Genomic DNA, 20,730 nt, shown 5'->3' with positions numbered 1-20,730 from the left:
AATTTTAATTGCATGATGTTAATCAGGGTTTTGAATTTGTGATTATTGAGATTATTTTACTGTAGTTATTTATTTTTAACTCAATGTTGATATGATTTATTTTAATTGTAGTGTTCGTTTTATAGTTGGTGCAATTTTCTGTGATTTTTTTTTAAATTTTGATTGCGTGTTTTGAATTTGTGATTGTTTGTTGTGTGTTGTTGTTTCAACTCCATGTTAATGTAATTCGTATCATTAAGCGTTGGTTTCGTGTAATTTACGTGATTATTGATTGAGGTTTTGAATTTGTTATTGTTTGTAGTGTGTAATTAATTTAACTCCATGTTAATGTAATTCATATCAATTTAAGCTTTGGTTTCGTATAATTTAGGTAGTTATTGATTTTTAACCATTTTTAAGTGAATGATGTGGATTAAGGTTTTGAATTTATGATTGTTTATGGTATGTAATTAGTTTAACTCCATGTTGATGTCATTGATTTCGATTCAAGCCTTTGTTGCATGTAATTTATGTAATTGTTGATTTTTAAGCATTTTTAAGTGAATGATGTAAATTAAGGTTTTGAATTTGTGATTGTTTACTGTATGTAATTATTTTAACTCCCCGTTGATGTCATTCTTTTTTATTCAAGCCTTTGTTTGCATGTAATTATTTATGTGATTGTTGATTTTTAAGCCATTTTTGATTAAATGATGTAAATTTGGGTTTGAATTTGTGATATAATTGGTTTATGATTACAGATATGGAGCCAACGGAAGATTGGGGAAACAAATCATCGATGGTGAATTGTGTTTGTGGAGTGAATTTCGACGATGGAAAGGAAATGGTGAATTGTGATGAGTGTGGAGTGTGGGTGCACAAGAGGTGTTCGAGGTACGTAAAGAGTGAGGTATGTAGGAGGAAGAGTTAGAGGGGTGGGAATATGGAGGATGAGGTTGCTAATAGTTTGCTTGGAATGGGGAATAAGAGTGAGGAGAATGTGGGGTCTAGCAGGACGACTTGGACAAGGAGGGTTCTGAGGGAGGAGAGGGCGCATGTGCAAGGAGTGGTTGGTGGGGAAAGCGCAGGAACGGGGATTTTTGGGTCGGCGTTGTGGAGGGCGAGCGGGTATGTACATAAGAAGATTGGTTTTCCGTATAAGGAGTTTGATTGGAATGACGGGAATGAGACTGGTGATAATGAGGGTGGTGGAAATGAGATTGGTAGTGAGGGTAGTAATGGGGGAGCGTTGTCTTTGTTGAATAATTATAAAACTGGGGGTGCTGGTGGTAGTGTAAGTTTTGGTGTGGGGAAGAGAACAAGAGATGAAGAAAGTAATAAAAAGAAAGGAGAGGAAGGCGAGGAAGTTAATGACTGGAGCAGCCAGCAGAATCGCTCGAAAAAGGATAGGAGTTCGATAAAATCTATTATGAATTACTCTGGAAAGCGTAAGAAAGAGGATTCACAAACTTCTGAGGATGTAAGTGCTTGACAAATAAACTAAACTTCTCTTCATCGTATAATTTGTGTGGGTGAAATATATAATAGAAAGTGTGGCTGAAACTTGAAATATATAATAAAAAGCGTGATATCTTTAGGGATCTTCTAAATTGCAGAGGGGAGCAGTCCTACAACTAGTGAAAGTCTCATAATCTACAAGATGAAAACCAATCAACTTTATGAACTAAAAAAAATAAATCATTTACATGGTTGAATACTGAGCTTTTACTAATTGCTAGAATTGTTTTACTAACAGCTGGTCGGTTAAATTCCGTCTGCTTCTTGATTTAGAATTAGATTTGTATTACTTGTGCTAAAATTTGGTGTCAATTATCCAATCATTATAAGTTTATCGCCTGGTTAGCATATTATTGATTATTATCTTTTGATGATTTGTTATGTTAGTCAAGTTGATATCCTATTTATATATTATACATGTTAATTCTTGATGACACGCTTGGTATGATATCCAAATACTAAGGCTGTGATATGATAAAATGTTCCCAATGATGCTGTAAACTGACAATTACATTGCTGTCGTGTGAACTCTACATTTGTAACTTTCTTAATCATTGGTGCATATATCTCTCCGCTTCTATACAGAATATAAATTTTACAAACTACTTTCTATTGCTAAACTTTCTGCAAGAGTTGTAAACTGTGTGAATTATTTTGATCTAGTGCACAAACTACTTGCCAAGCAGAAACATGCCAGGGAACTAGGAGCGTGGCAGGCATCTTTTGGGTTTCTTCGATTGGTCCACTGAAAATAAATTAAAAAAACTTTCATGTCCATCAGGTCCTAGTTTGTGCAAATTCAATACATCTGTCCTACGATTTCCCTTTTGTTGATGGGCGAGATGTTTTTTACTCGGGAATTTAATGTTCTCATGTATGTAATAATTAATATTATGTAAAAATATCTATATTTGAAAAAAGTGAGAGTAGAGATTTTTACATTTGTCACTGGTGACAAATTAATGATTTTACCAATTAAGTGAAATGTGTGTAGTTATCAGTAGTCTCAAACTACTTGTTGCAAGATACATGTTTAATCAATGTATTCATGCTAGCTATATATATTTTCCTGATGTGCGCCTATTTTTTAAGCTCAGTGTGTATGTTAAACAAAATTGCAACTTGGTTCGATGGATGAAATATCTTGCTTGTAAAAATTACATGCTTTAACTTGGAATGACAGTATCTTATTTTTTTGTCAGGATAATATAGACCTTGATAAGCTGAAGGACAGTGAAAGACGTATTAATAGGATTGATCATATTAGAACAGAATACCTTCTTGAAAAGGGAAGTGTTGCACCCCTTGTTAACGATTTGCAAAATGATTATGGTTCAAATGGTAAAATGTCAGTTAGCTGTTCTAAAAAGAATGAAGCACAAGTTGATATAAATGATTCTGTCGGTTTCCCTCGTGTTCAGTGTTCACCGTGTGATGAAAAATTGGATGGCTTTGAGCACGGTCCCTTTCCCCAAAAACGCAGCGACCTTGACAAGCACACTGTGGCTGCTGATTGTCAAATCTATAATGTAGTAGCTACTTCTGAACCCGTTATTTTCCAAACCAATGGGCAATTGGTCGGTTTAGAGAATTCTCATCTATTCAAGGAAAGTTCCTCGGAACTTGAAGAAGTCAGGCATACAAGAGAACCATCAGTATCATGTGATGCGACTTTTATTTCTGCAGGTCAGCTTACTAAGGATAAAACAGTAGTTTCTTTAAGGAAATCCTCTTCAACCTAAGCAACCACTTTGCTTTCCGGAACCAAATATTCTGATTGTGATAAGACGTCTAATGCTCAGAATTATAAATTCAGAACTCAACAAAAAGTTGTGTCTGAAAAGAAAACAAGTGGTAAGAAAGACAGTTCTGCTGGTGGTTTTGTTAAGGACAGGGAGAGGTATGAAAAGTCAACGAGTTCTGCAAAAGAGCTTCCAAAATCTTTTGCCTCTTCTGTGAAAACTTCAAACCGAAGCAAGATTTCGGGTTCCTCTAATTTCAGTAAAACCTTGTCTGAATCAAAGGAATCTGTTGACGGAGGAATCTGGTAATAACAAAGATTGAGGTTTCTTGCCGGAACTAAGATCTGTAACGGTGGTTCTTACCAGAAAATTAATCGATGTATGGTGATTTGTGGTTGGTTTAGGCTGAGATTGATCAAAGTAAGTGGTGGCTCTCTTATCAGCTCCCAACTTCTTACCCTCTCAATGTGCCTACGTACCCTTTATATAGGGATCAAGCCTGACGTAGTTCTCATAGAACAAGAAATCTAATGGGCTTAGACTTCTTATTCCTAGGTCTAGTAGAAGCTCATCCAAAGTCCGTCTTCCGCTAGCTTTAGGAATGTCCAACTATGAGGCCCAACCGCGAAGGCCCAAGGCTCGTCCGTAATCGCAGGACTTCACGGATAGTGCATCTCCCTGCGCAAGGATAACACTCCGCTACAGCTATTTCCCTTGATGTACGGACGCAGGTATAGCCACGGTTCACCCCAAATGCCAGACGCGTCCCTGTCCCCCGAATGAGGATAACCCTCCAAATAGCAGGACAGGTGATCCCAAGCTCTTGGGTGCAAAGTGCAGGATGACTCCAAAGTTCTCCAACGAGGACACCCGTTGAATATAAGAACAAAGTTCCCAAAGCACACACCAAAGTTAACCCCGCATCCCCAACGAGGACACCCGTCGAATATAGGAGGAGGCCTTCAATCATCAGGCATACCCCTGGAGGCCTTCAAGCTTTTCACGGACATCCCCCTCCTTGACCGTCTCAAGGAGGGAATTCTTCCAAGCGTACCTGCAATAAATATGTTAGTAAAAATAACCTCCATTGGTCCTCTCCATGAAAGCTTTGCCCTGAAGTCACCCTTGAGAACACATAGACCAATTACAGGACGCGTCCTCACCTTTATGAGACTTGCACCGTCTCCACAAAAACCGTCATGCACAGCATTCCACTTCCTATGGCGCGTCCTACAGTGTTCATTGCCACAAGATCTCATGTGCCAAACACTTTCATAATCATTGACGCGTCCACATATCTTGGGCGCGTCCTCAATTGACCATGCACTCCCCACGCTCCGTTACTACCAAACTGTAACACATCTCCTCACAAGCAGGCATGTCCTCTGTGCCTGGACGGGTCCTCATCTTCTACAATGTAATATTGAGCTTGAATGCAATTAGCTCACGTTTGACCCGAGTCAATCCAATGCCAAATTTTGGGTATAACAACAACCCCCCAAATTTCATTTGTAGTTAAAAACAAAATTGAAATTTTTATCCTTGAATCCACAACGAAATTTAGCCCACAAATATAGGACGCGTTGTATGTTAAAGACGCGTCTTTTATTCTCCTTATACCTGTGGCGTACAGCTGTCATCCACGTGGCCGTCCTTCTCCTATAAATACCCCAGTCACATCAAATCACTATCACCATCCTCCATCCTCTCTCTCCCAGAACCGCCATTACCGCCGCTGCAAGAAGTTAAATCAAAGAACTCGACGATTCCACCGACCATTACTCGATTCGTCCTGCTAAATCCAACCCCCAACTTACGAGGTATGCCAATCTTCAATTATCTCTTAATTTCACCGAGTAAATCGACTAGAACGAGCAAAAAATTGTTCATATACATCATGCTTCTATGAAATGTTCGTAGTTTTTCTTGTATGTATATGTGTATATATCTATAATTGGGTCATACTTTGCCTTTTTTGATTCCATAATTACATGTTTCTAAGTTCTTAGAAAACTTCCCCCAAATTGATTATAATCGATTGAGATTCCACGGCATTGCAACCATATTAGACGCGCCTTCCCGTCTGGGTGCGCCTTATTTTCCTTTGTTTAAGGCACATATTTAAGCCGTTTTAACTAAAGGTCGCATAGGGGCAACACTTTACTAGGACGCGTCTGCGTAGTGCATTTCACATGATAGATTCTTAGGACGCGTCCTCAAATATCTCTAGCATCTTTCTTCTTCTTCATCATTCATTCATTCATTTTTTTTTGTGGACGCATCCTCAATTGTTTATTCCTTCTTTTGCAGCTGGAGGACGCGTCATCTTCATCACCTTTCCATCCGTTCAAAGTTCTCAATAAACACCATGGGATCTACTCTCCACACTTAATCTCTTTCAAACCCAATTTTCCTGAATTTCATAGGACGAGTTCCTTCCTTAGAGTAGAGAGACACGTCTTCGACTCCCTCAAATCAAAGAACTCTATAATGTCTGATTCCAGTTCTGATTCTATGGATCATGTCCCCATAAGCTCAAGAATGAAAAAGAATGGAACTAAAAGGCAAAGAACTCCAATTCTCCATGCTAGGGCCGCCATCGAAGATTGGACATATGATGAGATTATACTCACCAATAGCCAATAGCCCCAAGGAATGGCTGTTTCAGATGAGGACGCGTCCAATTCTCAAGGCACGGCTCCTTCTCATGACTCGTCCCCTCTCAGTGTAAGCAAATTTGAAAGGAGGGTTCCTGACCCCGAGACATATCCTGTGTCCCCCCAGAAATCTGATTCTCCCCTGGAACATTGGGAACCTTCAGATGTTGAAGTGGATTGTAACTGGACAAGACTTGGTGCTATATCTAAGGCAGAGAAAAATGCCAGAAGAAAAAAAGAAGGTAAGCTAGCCTGTGTAGCTCTTGACTCTACCGCGACTGACTGGGAAATCCAATGGCATATGAAATACTATGACATGGAGGGCATCTAGGCACGCCCTCTTCGAACCATGAGGCCGTACATCTTCCACATTGGGAACCAAAGGATCCCAAGAATGGTGCTTACACCAAAATTAATTTCCTTGGGTGTGGGCGCGCCCTTGCATCCATACATTAAGAAAATTTTGAAATGGTATGACGTGGCTCCAGTCCAACTATCACCAAACTCATACAAGCTAGCCTGGGCTCTGTATATTATGTACCATAACCTGAGATTGGGCGCACCCTCGATGAAAGAATTTAGCTTCTTCTACAACATCAGGAAATCAATTCCCGGGTACCACTTCCTGGTTGTTAATAAATGGTTGAACAATAAAGGATTTAATGAAGGTAAGATTAGCCATGAACGAGACTGGAAGGAGCCATTTTTCTACATTTATGATGTCAAAAGGACGCGCGTTCGCTTCAACTTAGAACCAAGTAAGCTCAATGTCTTCGACGCGTCCTCTGAATCAGGGCGCGTCTTCCGTTTTATAACCTTCTCTCTTTTCTTTTTGTAACCTATTCTCCCTTCTCTAGACAAAAGGACTCAGAAAGAGCTAACAGGAAGAAAGAACAAGAGAGCAGTGAAGGTATTGCAGTATGTTGAGAAGCATTTCAACCTCAAGGACATGATTACTAAGGAGAATTTGAAGAAAATAGGAGCTTTGTCCCCACGAGTGGGTTCTCTCTACAAATTTTGAGATTTCCATATTGGGAAACCCATTCTCACCGTTTCCGAAAAATCCAAAGGGCTCCAAGCCACAGAAATTATTCAGCCAGACATTAACAAAAAGGTGGACTTAGAGCAAGGTAAGGAATTCTTATACATAAGACGCGTCATGGCTCTAGGACACGTCACTTTATGCTCACCTTTTCATTTAATTTTAGCCTGACTTATAAACGTTACTTTACATCTGCGCTGTCACCTTGGGCGCGCCCTACCCCCGGGCGCGTCTTTTTATAAAATTTTGTGACTGCTATTAATATATTACTTATGCCTTTCCATATATCCAAAACGCGTCTTAGTTAAGACGCGTCACTTCTCTATGATGCGTCATACTCGCACATATATTTATACATCTTTGCATTCGTTTTACTTGACACCTTTCCCTACACTTACACGTCTTTATCTGTCATGAATGTAGAATTTTATATCATTATTTGGGCGCATCTTATATTCAGGACTCGTCTTCTTGTACTTAACTAATACCTTTTCGTGTTTATATCACAGATATGGCCTCTCTTCCCAAAGGATTCGCAATTAGGGCCTCCAAAAAGCTAAGGGCCAGGAAACAGGCCCCTGCAAAGGTTGATCCGAAGGCAAAAAAACCCCACTCCTGTTGCAACTCCTTCTCCTCCACCAAAGGTAATTGACACTACTGTGGAGGACGCGCCTTCCAAACATCAAAAAGTAGTGCCAAACGATAAATCCTTCATGCTTCGATACTTGGGCGCGTCCTCAGCTGGAGATTTCACCGAGGATGAAGTCAGAGGCTGGACCTTCAGGACAGAGCAGCAGACAGAAGAGGCTATGGTTAGGGCTGCAGCTGAGCTTCACTTGCATGTCAGGCAGAGTGCTAATATGTCTGCAAGGCTCAGGGCGCGTCATGCTGCCACTGATACTACTAAAAGCCAAGCCGAAGACAAGGTAAAATCTTTGGAAAAATATATCAATTTGCTTGCCCAAGAAAAAGATGTTGAGATCAAACGCCTGGAGGGGGAGAGGGCGCGTCTTGAGGCAGAAAAGGCCGTGTTAGAAGGTAATGTCTCCTCTTTGGAGAAAACGATGGACAGTGTTATCGTACTGAATTCCACCATGCAGCTGGAGCTTGACACTCTGAACGATGACAGGCTGCATGGATGGACAGAGGAGAAAAAGTTAGTTTACCAGCATGGCTTCAAGGCTGGGTTTGAAGAGTGGTGCTCTGGGTTTATTGCAAATGACCCAGAGTATACCTTTTCAAAGTTTGATGCAGACACCCAGATATAGGTCAAGGATTTCAGGGTCAGGGCCGCATATTCTATCAAAAGCAAGAGAATTTTTCTGGGCTTAAAGGAAGAGGACGCGTCCCCTACTCCTAATCCACTTCAAACTCAACCTCCTCATGTAGGAGACCAAGACAAGCCACATGACGTGCCTCCTGCTTAGGACGCGTCCTATGTTTATTTCTGAAGTTCTTTTTTGAACTACTTTAGGGTACGGGCCCCATGAAGCCGTGCAAGTTGTAATGATTTTTTTTGAACTTCATTCGCTTGCACTTTTATGAAGTTTCTCTGCCTTAAATATGTAGATTTTTACTTAAGTATTCTATTCTATCATTTATAGGGGCGCGTCCTGTATTGCGAATATGTCACCTTTGACCTATTGTTAATTTTTCTACTATCACAGGTCAAGCAAATATCCGTTATGGGCGCGTCCTCTCAAGTTGAACGCGTCTTTGTTTGTTTTGGAAAATACATGAGCATGGCACCATGCTGTACCTGTGTATTTAGTCAAGGCACAAAGCACAATGGGGCGCGTCCTAACGTTTTGACGTGCCTCACCTTCATCCACAAAAAATACTTCATCCTTCAGGCAGGACGCGTCCTTAGCAAGGACTTGTCTTCCTTTTTTAGTTATGTTTTGTCAAAATTAAAAGAGCATCAACCAAGATAAATTGGGCGCGTCCTTGGAAATAGTACACGTCTTAGTTCCATTTTTACTTAAGTTTTATTGTTCCGTTTGACAGCCACTACTTCAACTAACATCTATGTAAAACTATCACTCAGGGCGCGCCCTATGGCTAGGACGCGTCATGCAACCAAGCAAACCAAGCAAATAACTTTTGGAAAATTTCATAAATTTTTATTTATAATGCGTTCTGGTGTCAAAAGTGCACCAGTCCCACAACTACTATCCTCTGTGGGGAAATTATTTCAAAAAAATGACCCTTCAACTAGTTCTAAGGTAAGTAGTACATGCACTCCCCCCCTAGGCTAGGAGGAATTTATTTAATTCTAGCCTATAATCCGGGCATAGCCCTAAATATATAATAAAAGAGGCACGTAAGGGGCCAAAGTCGCGCCTTACTGGTAATACTTTCGGAAATATTCCGCGTTCCACGGTCGCGGAACCAGCTTCCCATCCATATCTTCAAGGTGATAAGTCCCTTTCCACAAGATCACCTTTATTCTATATGGTCCTTCCCAATTAGCTCCAAACACTCCATGTTGGGGGTTCTTCGTGTTGGGCATCACTTTCCTAAGTACCAAATTTCCCACCTTCAGTAATTGTCCCTTTACCTTCTTGTTATAATACCTTGCAGCACGTTGCTGATACGCTGCAAGCCTTAGCTGAGAATTTTCCCTTTTCTCTTCCAAGAGATCCAAATGAAGCCTTTGATTAACTTCAGCATCTTCCTCTGTATGATGGTCTCTGCGAAATGATCCTGAACCAACTTCCACGAGGACCATAGCTTCATAGCCGTAAGTCAGTATGAACGGAGTTTCTCCCGTAGTAGATCGTGGTATAGTGTTGTATGACCATATCACCTTCGGGAGTTCTTCGGGCCAATTTCCTTTGCGTTCTTCCAGTTTGGTTTTGAGGGTGTGCTTTATTATTTTATTAACAGCTTCTATCTGCCCATTGCTTTGAGGATGATAGACCGCTGCAAACTCCTTCTTAATTTTCAACTCCTCACATAGTTGTCGCAACTCCATGCTATCAAATTGATTTCCCCTTTAGCTTTAGGTAATTCTCCGATAAGATCAATTCCCCACATGGCGAACGGCCATGGGCTTGCCATAGACTTGCCATAGGCGTCAAGAGCGTCGCCGGCATAGACGAGTAGTTTGCAAAGCGCTGGAAGCGATCGCATGCCCTGACAAAATTTGTAGCATCCTCTTTCATTGTTGGCCAATAATACCCTTGGCTCAAAACTTTTATCGCCAACGAGGTACCCCCGAGTGATTGCCACAGATTCCCTCATGTACTTCCCTTTAGATGTAATCTCCTTCTTCTTCATCAACACATCTAAGAAATGGTTGATTGAATCCTCTTTTGTACAGAACTTCGTCATATATCACGTACCTCGCAGCCTGATAGCGAAGTCGACGAGCCTTAAACTTATCCTCAGGAAGTGTTCCCTTGTGGATGTAGGCCAGAATGGGCGTCATCCATGTTTCCTTGGGAGCTTTATCCACTTGCATAATTTCTATCTCAGGGATACTAGGAATCTCCTGGATTTCAAGGGTGATAGATCCCAACAACACAGCCTCTTGTTGCGACCCCATTTTTGCTAGAGCATCCGTGTTACTGTTCTTCTCTCGCGGAACACATTCCAACCTAACTTCTTTGATGATATTGGGTGCACTATTTCTCAAAATTTGCCATAAAAGGCCAACACCCGAGACATAAACATTGATAAAAATATCAATAAAGAATGACACGTAAACGATCAATATCAACCAATTGGAAGGATGAGATAAACATTTATGATGTTAACAGTACCTAGTTTTAGTTATGGAAACATAACTGAAACAGTACTTTGTTTTTTATCACGTTTATGGAAACACATACTCATTATGCGCTTTAAAGTTTGATTCTTAAAAAAAAGTGATTTTAGAGTTATATATCTAAGACATGTCGCGTAAGATATTACAGTTATATAACCCAATTGAGGACGCTCCCTAACACCTTAGGATTTTAATTATAGATGGTTACTTAACAACCTAACGGTACTTATCACATTATATTTAAATCAACAAGGATATAAAAGGAAAAAAAATTAGTACACAACTAACTTAACAAGGACCGACCTTACCAAGGGCGAAATGAATATTTGTATTGTTTAAGCACAACGATTAATGTAATTGAGAAATCACTAGTATAAATGAAATTAAAAGTGACATGTGCAACTTACCGAACCATGGTCTTTTCCCACAGAATTAGATGGTGACTGCTTCATGAGCATGCTTGCACCAGTCGGAGAAGCTAACTGGGGTAAACTACCAGCATGCCGCATGCGTGGCACCCGCAAGGCTCTTGCATATCTGTTAAGCTCTTGATGCAATAATAATGCAAGCTGCAAAAGATGAAACAGAAATTAGAAAAACATTAGCAGAGGAACTTCAAGAAAACATGACAACAAAATGCCAGCTTGACTCAGACCTCTTCATCACTTATTGTTGCAGGAGTGTTTAGAGTGCTCGACTGATCCTTTTGTAGTGTGAGGTTGACCTTCGATGATGATTGACCTTTAATTGTCTTTTATGCATCAACTTTGAAGTGGTAGTTGTATTATCAATATATGATCCACTCTTAGGTTGCAAGGAACTAGCAGATTCACAAGACACGGGATTACCTATAATATTTTGTAACAGTGATGGTTTAGCAGATCTAAAGGCAATAGATTCCTTTGATTCAGACAAGGTTTTACTGAAATTAAAAGAACCCGAAATCTTGCTTCGGTTTGAAGTTTTCACAGAAGAGGCAAAAGATTTTGGAAACTCTTTTGCAGAACTCGTTGACTTTTCATACCTCTCCCTGTCCTTAACAAAAGTACCAGCAGAACTGTCTTGCTTACCACTTGTTTTCTTTTCAGACACAACTTTTTGTTGAGTTCTGACTTTATAATTCTGAGCATCAGACATCTTATCACAATCAGAATATTTGGTTCCAGAAAGCAAAGTGGTTGCTGAGGTTGAAGAGGATTTCCTTAAAGAAACTACCATTTTATCCTTAGTAAGCTGACCTGCAGAAATAAAAGTCGCATCATATGATTCTGATGGTTCTCTTGTATGCCTCACTTCTTCAAGTTCCGAGGAACTTTCCTTGATTAGATGAGAATTCTCTAATCGGACCAATTGCCCATTGGTTTGACAATCAGCAGCCACAGTGTGCTTGTCAAGGTCGCTGAGTTTTTGGGGAACGGGACCGTGCTCTAAACCATCCAATTTTTCATCACACGGTGAACACCGAACACGAGGGAAACCGACAGAATCATTTATATCAACTTGCGCTTCATTCTGTTTAGAACAGCTAACTGACATTTTACCATTTGAACCATAACCATTTCGCAAATCTTTAACATGGGGTGCAACACTTCCCTTTTCAAGAAGGTATTCTGTTCTAATTCGATCAATCCTATTAATCCTATTATCCTGACAAAAGAATAAGATACTGTCATTCAAAGTTAAAGCATGTTATTTTTACTAGCAAGATATTTCATCCATCAAACCAAGTTGCAATTTTGTTTAACATACGCACTGAGCTTAAAAAAAGGCGCACATCAGGAAAATATATATAGCTAGCATGAATACATTGATTAAACATGTATCTTGTAACAAGTAGTTTCAGACTACTGATAACTTCACACATTACACTTAATTGGTAAAATCATTAATTTGTCACCATTGACAAATGTGAAAATGTATACTCTCACTTTTTTCAAATATAGATATTTTTACATAATATTAATTATTACATACATGAGAACATTAAATTCCCAAGTAAAAAACATCACATTGTTGGGCTTTGCTGAGCATGCCTAACTCCATATTAGTATGATATTGTCCGCTTTGGGCCGAGCCCGCACTGATTTATTTTTGGGCACCTCCTAAAAGACCTCATACTAATTGGAGTTATCTGGCTGCTTATATTCTAGCAAACTGCCCCTCCCACATCGTACGATGTGGGATAACTCCTAACAATCTCCCCCTTCACACATCGGGCCCGACACCTGTCGATTCTGCCTCCTTCAGTGTGACCAGGCTCCATCTGGCTATCTGCTCCCCTCAGGCCCATACTGGAAAGCCCGTCTGCCTTTTCCTTGAGCTGATTCTTGGGCAAGACCTGAAGCTCTGATACCACTTGTTGGGCTTTGCTGAGCATGCCTAACTCCATATTAGTATGATATTGTCCGCTATGGGCCGAGCCCGCACAGATTTGTTTTTGGGCACCTCCCAAAAGGCCTCATACTAATTGGAGTTATCTGGCTGCTTATATTCTAGCAAACTGCCCCTCCCACATCGTACGTTAAGGGACAACTCCTAACAATCGCCCCCTTCACACATCGGGCCCGACACCTATCGATTCTACCTCCTTTAGTGTGACAAGGCTCCATCTGGCTATCTGCTCCCCCAGGCCCATACTGGAAGGCCCGTCTACCTTTTCCTTGAGCTCATTCTGGGGAAGACCTGAAGCTCTGATACCAATTGTTGGGCTTGCTCAGCAGGCCTAACTCCACATTAGTATGATATTTTCCGCTTTGGGCCGAGCCCGCAAGGGTTTGTTTTTGGGCACCTCCCAAAAGGCCTCATACTAATTGGAGTTATCTGGCTGCTTATATTCTAGCAAACTGCCCCTCCCACATCGTACGATATGGGACAACTCCTAACAATCTCCCCCTTCATACATCGGGCCCGACACCTGTCGATTCTGCCTCCTTCAGTGTGATCAGGCTCCATCTGGCTATCTGCTCCCCCCAGGCCCATACTAGAAGGCCCGTCTGCCTTTTCCTTGAGCTCATTCTCGGGCAAGACCTGAAGCTCTGATACCACTTGTTGGGCTTTGCTGAGCATGCCTAACTCCATATTAGTATGATATTGTGCGCTTTGGGCCGAGCCCGCACGGATTTGTTTTTGGGCACCTACCAAAAGGCCTCATACTAATTGGAGTTATCCGGCTGCTTATATTCTAGCAAATTGCCCCTCCCATATCGTACGATGTGGGACAACTCCTAACACACATCTCGCCCATCAACAAAAGGGAAATCATAGGATAGATGTATTGAATTTGCACAAACTAGGACCTGATGGACAATAAAGTTTTTTTAATTTATTTTCAGGGGACCAATCGAAGAAACCCAAAAGATGCCTGCCACGCTCCTAGTTCCCTGGCATGTTTCTGCTTGGCAAGTAGTTTGTGCACTAGATCAAAACAAATCTCACAATTTACAACTCTTGCAGAAAGTTTAGCCACTAATACCAAGTAATAACAAGTAAAATTTATATTCTGTATAGAAGCAGGGAGATATATGCATCAATGATTAAGAAAGTTGCAAATGTAGAGTTCACATGACAGCAATGTAATTGACAGTTTACAACATCATTGGGGATATTTTATCTGATCAGAGCCTTAGTATCTGGATATCATACCAAGCATGTCATCAAGAATTAACATGTATAATATGTTTTATACTGGAAAAAATAAACCAACTCAGGAGTAGAATTTACTATGTTCTATACAAATCCAATTCTAAATCAAGAAGCAGCCAGAATTTAGCCTACCAGCTGTCCACTGAACTGAATGATACATAGTACATGTTTAGTTGACTAAGAACTAGGACAAAACAATTCTAGCAATTAGTAAAAGCTCAGTATTCAACCATGTAAATGATTTTATTTTTCTTAGTTCGTAAAGTTGATTGGTTTTCATCTTTTAGATTATGAGACTTTCACTAGTTGTAGAACTGCTCCCCTCTGCAATTCAGAAGTTCCCTAAAGATATCATGCTTTCTATTATATATTTCAAGGTTCAACAATGCTTTCTATTATATATTTCACCCACACAAATTATACGATGAAGAGAAGTTTAGTTTATTTGTTAAGCACTTACATCCTCAGAAGTTCGTGAATCCTCTTTCTTATGCTTGCCAGAGTAATTCATAATAGATTTCATCGAACTCCTATCCTTTTTCAAAAGATTCTGCTGGCTACTCTAGTCATTAACTTCCTCTCCTTCCTCCCCTTTCTTTTTATTACTTTCTTCATCTCTTGTTCTCTTCCCCGCACCAAAACTTACACTACCACCAACACCCCCCGCTTTATAATTATTCAACAAAGACAACGCTCCCCAATTACTACCCTCACTACCAAGCTCATTTCCACCACCCTCATTACCATCAGTCTCATTCCCGTCATTCCAATCAAACTCCTTATACTGAAAACCAAACTTCTTATATACATACCCACTCACCCTCCACAACGCCGACCCAAAAATCCCCGTTCCCGAATTTTCCCCACCAACCACTCCTTGCACATGCGCCCTCTCCTCCCTCGGAACTTTCCCTGTCCAAGACGTCCTGCTAGACCCCACATTCTCCCCACTCTTATTCTCCATTCCAAGCAAACTATCAGCAACCTTATCCTTAATATTCTCACCCCTCTTACTCTTCCTCTTACATTTCTCAAACTTAAACACTTTCTCGCTCTTTACGTACCTCGAACACCTCGTGTGCACCCACACTTCACACTCATCACAATTCACCATTTCCTTCCATCATCAAAATTCACTCCACACACACAATCCACCGTCCATGATTTATTTCCCCAATCTTCCGTTGGCCCCATATCTGTAATCATAAACTAATTATATCACAAATTCAAACCCAAATTTACATCATTTAACCAAAAATGGCTTACAAATCAACAATCACATAAATAATTACATGCAACAAAGGCTTGAATAAAAAAGAATCACAATCACAAATTCAAAACCTTAATTTACATACCGTAAACAATTACAAATTCAAAACCTTAATTTACATCATTCACTTAAAAATGCTTAAAAATCAACAATTACATAAATTACATGCAACAAAGGCTTGAATCGAAATCAATGACATCGACATGGAGTTAAACTAATTACATACCGTAAATAATCACAAATTCAAAACCTTATTCCACATCATTCACTTAAAAATGGTTAAAAATCAATAACTATCTAAATTATACGAAATCAAAGCTTAAATTGATATGAATTACATTAACATTGAGTTAAAAATAAATACACACTACAAACAATCACAAATTCAAAACCTCAATCCACATCATTTATTTAAAAATAATCAAGAACCAATAATCACGTAAATTACACGAAAATTAACGCCTAATTCAACAGGAATTACATTAACATGGAGTTGAAACAACTACACACAACAAATATTCACAAATTCAAACCATTCAATCAAAATTACAAAAAAATTACTTAAAATTGCACCAACTATAAAACGAATGCTACAATTAAAAAAATTCATATCAACATGGAGTTAAAAATGTATAACTACATTAAAATAATCTAAATAATCACAAATTCAAAACCCTAATTAACATCAAGTAATTAAAATTCAAAAACTACGTAAAATCACATGAACTATAAAACGAACACTAGAAATGAAATGACTTACATAAAAAATGAAGTTAAAAACAAATATTTACAGACAGTAAAACTGAGATTGGGGGTAAAAAGAATGTTACCTCGGAAATCGCGAAGATGTAGTAGTTGTTGTCGGAAGAAGGAGGAGTAGAACTATAGAAGGTGGCGAGAATTGCAAGTGTGTCTCTTATCAGATGAGGGGGTCCGAGGATGTAATATAATTTGTACTTTATTTTATTTTTTGGAGTTTTTTTTTAATTTCGATGGTGGTAGATAGAAATTTGTTTTTTTGTGTGATCTCGTGGGTTCTAGAGAAGAATTTTTTTGGAACTTTGTGATTTATTGTTTTTGACAATGTCTGTCAATATGTGTCAATATGTGTTATGTTGGTGTAACGTATTTTGTAGATTTAATATTTTCTTATTATTTTTTATGAAAAAGTAGAGGAATTTATTTATTTTGGAATTATGGGTGTTTATTTTTTTGTGAGATGTGTTGTTTGAATTTTCTAAAATTTCTATGAAAGGTATTTATTATGAATTAATTAACTAAAGGAAAATGATCAAAAGTGCAAACTTTTTAAAGCTTTTTTACGATTTTGCTGCTTTCTATAAATATTCGTAATAAAAATATGGTTTGTAACCAAGTGCGACTTCTGCTTATGCAAAATAATTAAAATTGTTTTTGATTACATTTAAGGGGTCGTTTGGTTCAGAAGGCGATATGGGTTTGGAATAAGGAATCAGGTTGGACCGACATGGGGTTCAGAAATCAATCCTCATATCATGTGTTGTTTCGGTGCTGGAATGAAATCTCTTTGATTTAAATATTTTTGATTCATTGATTTAATCAAATTTTTATATATTGCATATGTCGAATTTAAGTTGTTATACAACTTACAAACAAAAATAAATAAATATAAGTGATTAAAAAATTAAAATTTTAAAATTTCAATGTTCATTTATAATATTTAAATCAAAAAAAATAATTAATAATATGTATTAAATAAAAATAAGCATAACTTATTTAAAATTAAACAACATGATATTTAAGATATATGTTTTAAGATTGTATTCAACTTTATAAATAAAAATGAGATAATGAAATTTAATTTATACCTCATACCACTCTCTTAAATCAACATGTATCAAATTTGATTCTAGATGGGTATAAGAAATGGTATCTAATTTTAAAATAGTCAACTAAACACCACATATGGGTTTGAAATATGAGAATGAGCTAAACCAAACAATTTCTAAGAGGATTACATTTAATTTAACAAATCCAAATGCAACTTCCAACCAAATACAATTACAATTACAAGATTTTGTAGATTGGGTGCAACCTTAAATGCAATTTTCAACTAAATATGATTATTAGGCAAATGATCAAATTAAAATTAAATTAGAATATAAACTAGAAATTAATAAATTATTAGATCAATTTAATTTAATGTCCGATACCCCTTAAAATATCACACCCAACTAATTTGTACCCTACAACAGACAATCTCAGTTTTTCCCCTCCATTTTTAAATTGATTTTTCCCGTTAAAGGGTATGTTTTTTTAAATCCGAATTCACTGTATTTTTCTCCATCGCTCAACGATCGATTTGCATACCATATTTGATATATTTCAAAGTAATTTAAAAAATAATATTATTCAGTTTCTATTTTATATTCTAAAATTGGTTTCTATTAGAGTAGTCTCATGAATATTATTATTTTCAATTTATTAGTAAAATTAATTTTGGTTAATTTCAGTTGTAAAATTGTATAGCTCGTCATTTTCTAAAAAAAAAATCATTTTGCATTTTTTTTAAAAGTTTACATTTCTTACAAAAAAATTAAATACTTATATTTAAAGGCCATAGTTTACGTTTGCTGACCGAAAACCGAAGTGATAATTTTTTCCTAATCGAACCGAACCGAACCAAACTTATGTACAAACCGAACTGAATTATTTCAGTTAATTCGGTTTGGTTTCTGAAAACCGAAATATTTTGAAAATTTGTCAAAATAATTTAAAATGGAAACAAAAAATAATTCGAAATATTAAAAGAATATATATTATATTATATATGTAAAAAATTGAAGATACATACATTCTAACCAATTGAAGATACATAAAGTCTGTTTTTTTGTTTATATTTACTATATTACATTATATATATATATATAATATAATTCAAAAATATATATTTAGATTTATGTTATTTCAGTTAAACCGAATTAATTTTTAGATTAACCGAACTGAACCAATATTATTTCAGTTAAAACCGAAAAATGAATTAACCGAAATTTTTGAAAAATTAAACCAAACAGAACCGAAATTATACGATTCGGTTCAGTTTCTCGGTTTTGCTCGCCCTAATACTACCTAGAGAAGAAATTTTTTGGAATTTTGTGATTTATTGTGTTTAATAATGTGTGTCAATATCTGTTATGTTGGTGTAACGTATTATGTAGATTAAATATTTTCTTATTATTTTTTATTAAAAAGTATAGGAAAATGTTTTTGTAAAAATATGGGTGTTTGTTTTCTTGTGAGATGTGTTGTTTGAATTTTCTAAAATTTCTATGAAGTTTATTTATTTATGAATTAATTAAATAAAGGAAAACGAGTAAAAGTGCTAACTTTTTAAAGTTCTTTTTACGATTTTGTAACTAGAGAAAATGAGACTTTTGTTTTAACAAAATAATTAAAACTGTTTTTGATTACATTTAACAAGGGTACATTTGATTTAACAAATCCAATATTAAATGAAAATCCCAATTAGAGATACAAGATTTTGTAAGTTGGGTGTAACTTTAAATGCAATTTTCAACCACTGATTATTATTCCTAAATTTTCAATAAAGTTGAGTTTGTTAATTTCAGTTGTAAAATTGCGTACATTTTTTCCCCAAAAAAGTCGTTTTGCAAAAAATAATTAAAATTTACGTTTTTATAAAAGCAAAATTGTAATTTTTTTTGAAGGCCATAGTGAAGGCCATAGTGCTACCTAAAGTAGTGATAAGCGGCTCGAAAGAAGTGTAAAGAATGAGAGTTGTTGAAATGAGAGAGAAGACAAAAATAACCTAAAAAAATTCTCAACTAAAAGTAGAAAAGTGCAAAACAATATCATGAAAAACATATTATATTACAATTATATGTTTTTAGCGCTCTCGTCCTCGCTCCGGACGTTTGAAGTACATCTTCAGATTTCATGCTTAGGAAAATATAACGCTCAATATATATTATCAATAAATTATTTAAACATTTAACCATTCGTCCCCTATCATGTTACAAACTATTATCACTTATCCGTTTTTGTTCACTATTATCACATCTCTCTCGGTCACATCTCTCTTCTGTTATCACATTTCTCTATTTTCTGAATTTCTCATTGATGTGTATGTGCTGATGCGTGAGTTTTGTGAATGTGTATTTTTTGTGGAACTTTTACATTGGGCTTTCTTAAGAAAATAATTTGGACCAATTTTAGGGAGGGTCCAAACCTTCCCTGGTCTTTTACTCCCCCCGACACAGGCTAAAACTAGCATATTAAAAAATCAATCACCAAAATAACATGAGCGGTTAGGATATTATAAGTTTCTTCCTTTTATCCAAATCTCTGAATCTGTAGCCCTCATTAGCATATTCATTTTATCGGTTTTCTTGATCAAAACAGAGGTTACCAATGAGTTATGCATAGTGCTAAATAAGGAACTGCCGAATACACAAGTTACACTTAATATGTAAAATGAGTGCATAAAAATGTTGTGCTCAACGTGAATTACAATCATGAAGTACTAGATGATTGTAGAGGTATACGGTCGTAGATCAATAAAACAACAGTAGACAAGAGCTGAATATGTAACACAATCTAATATCACATATTGAGATGGAAATTAAGCTTCCACTTATGACGTTAATTTATAAAGACCACAGATGTATAACCGTTCATCGACATAAGCCGCTTCCAAAATTTGATAAAAGTGTAAATTAATAGTTGCAGAAGTCACAAAATAATATTGTTTCCATAAAGTAGAGATCTAGAAACAAGTTTACAAATGTTATTGTTAGTTCCAAAGTATCGTATAAGGGGGGCGGATTGAATACAATACCTACAATCTTTTTTGATTCGTTTCAAGTTCTTCGTTATAAGTACGGAATCAAAATAGACACAAAATAATTCGAGGAATATATTATTTTATTGATATAAACCTTGAGGTTGCTAGAATCTAATCAATGAATTGATTAGCTACGATAAATTCAACAGCACAACTTTGCTTTTACAAGCTTAATAAATGAAGTCTTTAATGGAGCTCTCGTAAAAACACTTTCTGTTGGCTGAGGAAGATTACCAAATAAAATTGTATTCATTTTCTGCTTTGT

At 37.1% G+C, this 20,730-nt stretch overlaps 1 protein-coding gene across 1 annotated transcript; it reads right to left on the bottom strand.

Moving 5' to 3' along the window:
• Positions 1-14,914: 14,914 nt before the first annotated feature.
• LOC141692222 (uncharacterized) lies at positions 14,915-15,466 on the bottom strand. Its single transcript, XM_074496953.1, has one exon. The coding sequence runs from the start codon at positions 15,464-15,466 to the stop codon at positions 14,915-14,917; it is 552 nt and encodes a 183-aa protein (XP_074353054.1).
• Positions 15,467-20,730: the final 5,264 nt, after the last annotated feature.

The sequence above is a fragment of the Apium graveolens genome, chromosome 10, assembly GCF_009905375.1.
Source record: "Apium graveolens cultivar Ventura chromosome 10, ASM990537v1, whole genome shotgun sequence".
Taxonomy (NCBI): domain Eukaryota; kingdom Viridiplantae; phylum Streptophyta; class Magnoliopsida; order Apiales; family Apiaceae; genus Apium; species Apium graveolens.
Note: the sequence above shows the minus strand (reverse complement) of the source record. Positions and strands in the feature narration are given on the sequence as shown.

Bases quoted from the DNA above. Each gene is read 5' to 3' on its own strand.
- LOC141692222 (XM_074496953.1), bottom strand. From the start codon at position 15,466: ATGGTGAATTGTGATGAGTGTGAAGTGTGGGTGCACACGAGGTGTTCG.